The following is an 8,794-nucleotide window of genomic DNA, read 5'->3' as shown; positions in this document are numbered from 1 at the left end:
CCCCCCCCTTCACCTCCTTAACACCAGGTCTCCCTCTCAGGTTAGCTAGCCCACTCTAAAAAAAACAAAACAATGTCCTCTTCTTCATCTCTTCTCTCTCTCTCCTGCTTCTCTCTCCTCCTTACCCTGATCTTCACCAACACCAATGGAGCCCGCCCGGACTTCATCATGACCGTAGTCAACAACTGCCCCTACCCAATCTGGCCCGCCATCCAGCCCAACACCGGCTTCCCTGTCCTTGAACGGGGCGGCTTCCACCTCGACAAGCTCTCCCACCGCTCCTTCCCGGGCCCCGCCCAGCACTGGGCCGGCCGGGTCTGGGCCCGCACCGGCTGCACCGCCTCCGCCCCCGGCCACCTCTCCTGCGCCACCGGCGACTGCGGCGGCCGCCTCGAGTGCGCCGGGGCCGGCGGCGCCGCCCCCGCCTCCCTCGCCGAGTTCAGCCTCCACCACGGCCACAAGGACCAGTCCTCCTACACAGTCAGCCTGGTTGACGGGTTCAACATCCCCATGACCATTACGCCCCACGAGGGGCAGGGCAACTGTCCCGTCGTGGGGTGCCGAGCGGACTTGCTCGCCACGTGTCCCCAGACGCTGCAGCTGCGGTCACCCGCGGGACACGGGCCCGTGGTGGCGTGCAAGAGCGGGTGCGAGGCGTTCAGGACCGACGAGCTGTGCTGCAGGAACCAGTACAACAGTCCGCAGACGTGCAAGCCGTCGACTTATTCGGAGTACTTCAAGAAGGCGTGCCCGGCGACGGTGACGTACGGGCACGATAGCCCGTCGTTGACGCACGAGTGCTCGTCGCCGAGGGAGCTTAAGGTCATTTTCTGTCACTAGATCGATGTCGAAGGTTTTCATCCTAGTCCGTAGTAGTATTATCCTAGTAAAGGATGGAATTAATGGTGTTATGTTTTCTAGTGTACGTAGTAGTTGTAGGGGGTACTGTGCTTGTTTGTTTGTCGTTTGGTTGTGTGATGGTTTTAATCTAATCTGTGTACCGGTTTCATTAATTAGGTGTACGTTTTGTTATTTTTAATTTGACAAATAAAGGCCCCGTTTCTCTACGATCTTATTTTTTAATCTATGCGTATCAATTTGTTTGTTCAATGTTGGGAATTCAATTTATTTAGAGAACATAATTATTACACTTAAAAGTAATTTACTTTTCAATATTTACCTTTCATTTTTTTTGAAAAGTTAATTTATTTCAAAAAACTAAGGACAAAAAAAGAATTTATCCATTTAAAAGTCAAACGGACAAACAAATTAGAACAAGTCAAAGTCAAAAAGTTGACAAAACAAATCGGGACGGGAGAAGTAAGGTTTTATTTCTTTTTGTTAAAAGACAGGTCATTCTTTCGTAGTACATCACTTTTAATTTGAAAAATAAATACTTAATTATTTCCCTTAATTGTACGGGGCCTAAGTAACAAACTGATTACCGTGTTACGTATTTTGGATTACCGGTCTACGAAGTGACATTACCTGTGTGGTATTTCAGTTATTGAACTAGTGTTGCAACTTATGCAATTTTTTTGGCAATTATAAATGTCCAAAAAGCTATAATGTGGATAAATGTGGCTAATTTGTTTACCGAGTTACAAACGATCGACTTGATTTTTTTTTATGGAATTATTCTACGCGTAAGCTTATGTATATATAGTCAATGGTGGAGATCACTTTTTTTTTTTATCTTCGGATAATACTAGATTTTAGGCACAGCAGGCAGGCCCCCAGGTATGATGCGATCGAGTGTTGCTTGTAGAGACTGAACTTATGTCGAGTATTTCATAGGGTGGAAAAATTGTACTACTTATAAGGAAGGACGCAAGTTCCAAAATAACAAAAACGTAAGTTGCTACACTTTAGGATTGGAACCACCAAAATACAGGTACAATTTAAGACCATATCCTGATTCAATCTCCAATATTAGAGCATGTGTAGCGAAATGAGCATTTTAGCCATTTTGCCTGGCCAAAACCAAGAAAAACCCAAGTCCAGCATGCTCGACGACCTGTAAATGCTCGGATAACAATTTGAACTCAATCTATAAAAAGTTTAAATTCTCCGTAGTGGACATTTACAAATGGACGGCTGGAGTAATGTTTAATTTAATAATAGGACCAAAGAGAAGGATAGATAGAGAGAACGTGACCAAGTAAAATGAAATGGTTTTTGAGCAAAAGGTAAAATGTAATACACAATTTGGGACTAGCTTTTTACCTGCTGCACATGCTCTTACCCTCCCGAATTCCCTTTTCAGTGAAAAAAATAGTGATGGACCTTGGTTTTAATATTTCCCGAAATCGAGGTACATCTCCGTTATAATTGTATACCAAAAGTTTATCTTCACCGCTCTCTCCGCCACTCTCAATATTTTACCGTCAAAAATTATTTTGAGTGGACCGAATTTTAAAAGACTCTTCTAGAAAAAAGTTATACTTTGGATGATATATGGGGCAATATTGCCATTGGTGGCAATTTGCCTTGAATAAAACTTTGGACTATATAAACACATGATATGAAGTTGCGCCTCAGGGCACATTCCACGTAAGTCTACGGAACGGGACCAAAAATGCGATTTAAACTTCTCACTGCTTGTAGCTCAATGCGCTCAACGACCCGTTAGAAATCAAGCCGATCAAAAAATAGTAGTAGTAGTAGTAGAAACTTAATGAACACATCAAGTTTTTTAGCTTCATGATTTGGATATTAATAACTGATTTGTACAAATGTGTTTTGTTTGCTGGATAATAAAGTCGGAGCAACTTTTTTTTTTTACAGCATTAGTTTGAGCGTCAAAGTCTACGAATTAAATTAAACTATTCAAGATCACGTTTTTAAGCTCGAGACGGTGCGGTTTCATCCCCACTTCTTTTTTGTGTGTTTTGTTTTTTTTGGGTGAATTGGTACGCGGCAGGAAAAGCGAATCTGTCAGGGAGGGGGAATGTGGACAAGTGTGAATGGCAGAAAAGATTGAAAAAGATGAAAGGCTGAAAAAACAAAGCACAAAAAAAAACAAAGAAATTTTGAAAAGCAAACATCCCTATCTCCCATAGATCCATATTTTGATCCTCGAAAACTGCATCATCGCAGCGACTTTCACGTGCATCTCTCCGGTAAGCAACTTCAACTAGGAGTAGTAGTATTTGTAATGGATTCGATTTGGTAATCACGTTGTTTTCGGTTAACTAAAAGCGGTAGAAGTGTGATGAGTTGGTGTTCTAGATTCTCCCATAAGCATTTAAAAAATAAAAATTTATTTTTAAGTTTAAAAATAATAAGTTTAAGAAAATAATTTTTTAATAATTTTTTTTTAAGATTTTGATAGATCTACAAACAAGATTTATATTGTATATATATTTATTTTAGTAAGTCTATTATTTTTAAACTTGAAAATTACAAGTAAGTACTTATTTTTAAGAAGGGAAAACGGAACACCACTTTATAGGAGAAAATGTGTTTGATATTTTAATTTAATAAGTACTTATTGCGCAGTGTGCTCACATTGCACAGCAAATTCTCGCTTCGGTCTTGCTCCGATGATCGAAACGTTCACTTCATAGAGCTCGTGAGTAGAATGAATGTACCAAAAATCAGCTCAATCGGATAAAATTAAGTTCCTCATCCGAATATTGTTATCTTGAAACGAATGGATCCGAAACACTAGATAAAATCCACTATTTTTTGGTACACTTAATAATTTCAAGATAATAATGTTCGAATGATGCACTTAATGATATCTGATCGAGTTGAGTTTTGGTACACTTGTTCTATTTGACGAGCTCTACGAAGTAAAAAATTCTGATCATCAGAGCGAGACCGGAGCGGAGGCGATTTGCCCTGCACAACACACTGCGCAACACAGGGCTACACAACACCACCCTCTAGTGCAAAAAAAAAAAAATTACTCCGTCCGTTCGGATTTAATTGTCCCTAATTCTATTCTAACCGGCTAAAAAATGAGTTATATCATTGAATCCGTAATGAATTTCATATCGAATATGGATCTTGTTTGATAGATCTCGATTAGTTCTATAATACAATTTTTCGAAATCACGTAAAACATTATAAATTATAAATGGAAAGATATAATCGATTGAAAAATGATACGAACTCCAAAAAAAAGGACTATTAAATCCGGACAGAGGGAATAGGGGAAACGGAGCCTTTTTGTACTATACAGATTTCCACTTCTTCTGCTTTACTGTACATTCGTCCTACAACATAACTATGGTTCTGCAAATATACATCGAATTCCTGAAAATGATCGGAGCTCCTTAATTTGATAAAAAAAAATATGTATATAAATTTGTAAAGATTCCTAAAAGGAAATGACTCAGTCAAATATTGATAGGGCTTATCAAATCTACGTTTTATTTCCTAACAAAAAATTGATCAAGCTCTTATGCTAATTTTTGCAAGTATCCCTGAAAGATCTCGAAGTAGGATCTCACATAATCGGGTGTACATTTGGTGTATACCCAATAGGCCCCGTTCCAGAAATGAAAATAAGTACTTATTTTTTAAGAAGACAATTTCAAGCTCAAAAATCATGTGTTTACGCAAATTATTTTCCTATCAATATGGATCTTGTTTGATAGATCTCATTGAGATCTTTAATACGGTGCAAAAAAAATTTAAAAATTATTTTTTATTTACATTATTTTTAAATTTGAAAATGTAAAATAAGTACTTATTTTTTAAAAAAGTGTTCTGGAACGGGGCCTAAGGCACCCATAGTCGGACCCTTGGTCATAGTGGCCCCCCTCTTGAGGAAAATCATGATCCTTTTATCTTTCGACTTTTATATTGCGCAATTCACGAGTCTTTGTTGTTCGGATAGTATATCCGAGTTAGGCAATGGAGTAAAGAAATAAAGGGAATCTGTTGTTGTTTTGTTGGAAGGAAAATTCTAAAATCAGCCTAATGGGCTGACAATACTAAGTGTGTGAATGTGTATTAAATGGTGTAAAAGGTACGCAAAAATATGTGTTTTTCTTGTCTTTTAGTGTACTTATCGTCAGTCCAGTGGATTAACAATAGCAAGATCGTTTTTGGAAACAAGGGAATTTGTTGTTGAAAATTGAAATGATGGGAAACGAGCAGAGTGTATTTTTTATCCATATTCAAATCAAATTTATAGAACAAAGGCATATGTGTATGGATAATCTTACGAGGACCGATTCCTAGGGTACATAAATGTAAGAATTCCATGTCTCGGGGCTCATTTTTGATATGATGCTTCGATTGAAACCCATTCACTTTGTAGAATACTATAAACTTTTAAATTTATCTCCTGTTTAGGAAAATTGTACCTTTTGACTTATCGTGTAGAGAAACTAGCGAATGCCCGTGCCTTTAGGCACGACACTACACATTTTGAAAAAACTAAATCGAATTGCCATTTTTAGGCACGGCGCGATACATTTTGGAAAAAACAAAATCGAATTGCCATTTTTCTGGAATTTATCACCCCATCGATAAATACAAAATCTCCTATAAGTCATTTTCTTAAATAAACTTCCAATAGGGTCCATTTATTCAAATTATGTACCATGAGAGTGGAAAAAGTACCCCACTTGATTCCACCGGGCTCTCCCTTAAGAGTTAAGACTGCATGACGGTAAAAATCATAACATTGCCTATTAAAAAAAAACCACCAATGACAAACATGTTCTATTAACCATTCTCCTTCCCATTTTGATGCCAATGACCATAGCAAGAAGTAACTAATTACACACAATAAGACTAAAATAAACACATGCCCATTTTAGCTTACACTTCAAAAGGGACATGACCAAGTCTATTATTTTTTGGTATGTACACAAATGACAGGAACCGCATAAAGGCCGCATTGCCTCTCACATTTAGCCGCTACAATGTTAGCTGCAAAAAGATTTTCCTTTTGGAAATCACAATTGAGTGTTTCATATTAACACCACCATTGAGTCTCGCCAACATAATCCAGAACATCAGTCACTTAATTAATTTGTTCCCCTCTTGTGGAGTGTGATTCAAAGAGCTTTTACTACAAATCTGACAATTCTCAATCAGATTCCTATGAGGGCGATGAGGAGCTGGATTTTCTTTGGTTAGATTCACTACTTGCAGCAAATCCATCTCCATTTCTACTTGAGTCTCTCCTTGTCCAAGGATGCACTCCTGAAATCCATGCTCCTTTGTCATCCATAAGCACACCACCAAAGCCAACAGCTTCTTGATTACCCTTGGAGCATTGCAGGTACTCAATTTCACATTGAACCACAATATGCAATTATTGGAATGTAGAATCACCAGTTTTTCAAAAAGCATTTTTTAAGTGTCATCAAAAAGGGCAGCCTAGTAGCCAATATACCCATACATGCCTTCCCCATTCGAAACCTTCCATATCTCCACATCTGAAAAATAAAAAACGTTGAACTACATTATGCAATTAAGTTCAGAACTTGAGAAATGATTTATTCACACCTGAAACAATTAAAACCAAATCAAAATTTTGCCCAAATGAAATTGGACACATTAAGAACTTGAGAAATGATTTATTCTATTTCTTCGTCCATTTCAAGTTTTCTCATATGAGCACATTAAGTTTTTGAGTAACTCAGTTAATACTCTCTCGAAACAAATAGCCGCTTCAATTCACACAACTATTCAACCCAATGGTCATTACAAAGGCCATTATGCATGCCACACTTGATACTAATGCTGGAAGGCAAGGTATTCAAAAGGGATTAAATAAAGCAGAGAAACTATCAGTAAAACTCCTTAGTAAAAGCCAATAACAAACCAAATAAATTTATGAAGGCCCATTATTCTTTTTGTTAATTGTTCATGATAGTGAACTAAAAGCCACGTAAAGAATAAAAAGAAGAAGGAATGGGCCTTATCTTAATTATTGAGTTTTCATCAGTACACCATGAATGCAAAGTTTAACAAAAACATGAATTCTACTTATGAAGATAAAAAATCATGTTAGAAACCCAAATTAAGGATTGACCAAAAGAATAAGAAAGGTACTGAATGAGTACACTTTTTTACCCCTGGTTGTTATCGTTGCCGTGATTTCGCTATAGGAGATGGAGGATAGAAAAGAAGGGGGGCCGAATCACTCCATGGTGGTGATGGGATGATGTTGGTGGTCATCAGTGGACGGGCCTACTGCTGCAAGGGGAGGTTCTTTGTCTTTGATCAAGGGCAAGGCGAGCGGTGGTGTGGGTGGAGGATGGGGGAGACGTGTGTTAAAAAGTCGCTTCCTGCATGAATGATAAAATTTTGGGTTCAATGTAGAAATCATCCATCTACAAATCTATCACAAAATGAATGAAGGAGAACCAATTTCAATACATGAACCACATATTTGATATGCATATCTAAATGTTGTCATAGTTTTCAGCTTTTAACATTTCTCATCCACAAAAACCGCAAAAACTGCATCATTGAAAAATAGTTTTGAGGCTCATGTCATGGAACTAAATTGGTATTGCCATCACAACTTTCGCCACTAACCACATCCTAACAACCACGAAACAAAAATTTAAAAAACCAAACCTACATCCGATTTGCTTCTTCACCGGTTAAAGGCAACCTCTATGCTAAGGGAATGAAAATACATGGGGAATGTCTTTTCCATTTTGTTGAACTTCAGATAAATCATGGCTAAGGAATGAATCGGAGCCCGAAATTATCTTCAAAATAATTTCAATTCGAAAGAAAAACAAATCACTGAAATTATAGATTCTAGAGCGCACTTCTTTGGATGTCATCCAAATACCAGTTTGTCAGACATAACTGATTGTGGAAATGGGATAGACAGGAACCTCAATTGATAGTAGCTTGGAATCTACCTAAACATTTTGCTCCCAAAAGAATCAATTTGCTCTCCATTATCTTGGCGTTCTTTCATATAGGCTTTTTAACAAACACTACATATGCATCATTTCCAGACCCACACGGCTTACCAATCTGAACATGAAAATAACTTATCAAATATCAAGCACGTAAGTATGAAACAATGGCTACTAAGTAGTCAGTCAAGTTCCACAAATAAGAACAGTATGAATTTTAGAATGCATTATGAATTTTCAACAGTATCAACAGTTTGATTTATAGCATGCACTATGAATTTTAGAATTTTAGAAATGCAGTTCAAGATAGATGGTTGAGAGAGAGACGTAAAACCTTTGCTCCGACCACCGATGAAGGGTCACCCACTCATTGAAATGCAGTTCCCTTTGGTGGTTTCCCACCACTAAATCACAATACCAAGGATTTAGACAAATGAAATCAAACATGAAGCGGGAATTGAACTCCATAAATAAATGATGATGAGAGGAAAAAATCGTAGTACTTGCTCCGTTTGGTGCAAACACTCTGACTCGCCATCGAAAATCCACACGGCACACCTCTGGGCTTAAACAATTGCTGCTGAAGAAACAACCACTTGGCCGCTGCTGCTGCCGGAGAACTCCCTCCGCCGCCACCTACTATTCATGACTGAAATGGAACTGATTGTCCGCCTTTTGATTAAGTACAGTATTCGTGAATGTTTTTTCCAATCCACAAAACTCATAACATCATAAAAACTAAAGGAGTAAAGGGCCTAATTTATCCAATGAGCACCTAGGACTTTCCGACAGATCACCACATCGTAAAAGAATAGTACCTGAAAAGAGAATAATAACAAAAGAAAATTTTAAATTAGGCCCACGACACCACATGAGATTTTTGATAAAAAAAAAAATTGACATAACAAAATATAAGTAAGGGAAAAATCACCTATATGGAAGTT

The 8,794-nt window shown here is 37.9% G+C and overlaps 1 protein-coding gene and 1 long non-coding RNA gene across 2 annotated transcripts; one reads left to right on the top strand and one right to left on the bottom strand.

Moving 5' to 3' along the window:
* LOC131317520 (osmotin-like protein) lies at positions 1–1,065 on the top strand. The gene has a single exon (XM_058347071.1). The coding sequence runs from the start codon at positions 73–75 to the stop codon at positions 838–840; it is 768 nt and encodes a 255-aa protein (XP_058203054.1). The 5' UTR covers positions 1–72; the 3' UTR covers positions 841–1,065.
* A 4,769-nt stretch (positions 1,066–5,834) lies between these two features.
* Positions 5,835–8,491, bottom strand: LOC131324902 (uncharacterized). The gene is made up of 4 exons (XR_009199492.1): positions 8,354–8,491; positions 7,755–8,254; positions 7,045–7,259; positions 5,835–6,404 (listed from the first exon to the last, which is right to left on the bottom strand). It is a non-coding gene; the product is annotated as an uncharacterized LOC131324902 (long non-coding RNA).
* Positions 8,492–8,794: the final 303 nt, after the last annotated feature.

Source organism: Rhododendron vialii, chromosome 1a, assembly GCF_030253575.1.
Source record: "Rhododendron vialii isolate Sample 1 chromosome 1a, ASM3025357v1".
Lineage (NCBI taxonomy): Eukaryota > Viridiplantae > Streptophyta > Magnoliopsida > Ericales > Ericaceae > Rhododendron > Rhododendron vialii.
The sequence above is the reverse complement of the archived record's forward strand: the minus strand, read 5'-3'. Positions and strand labels throughout refer to the sequence as shown.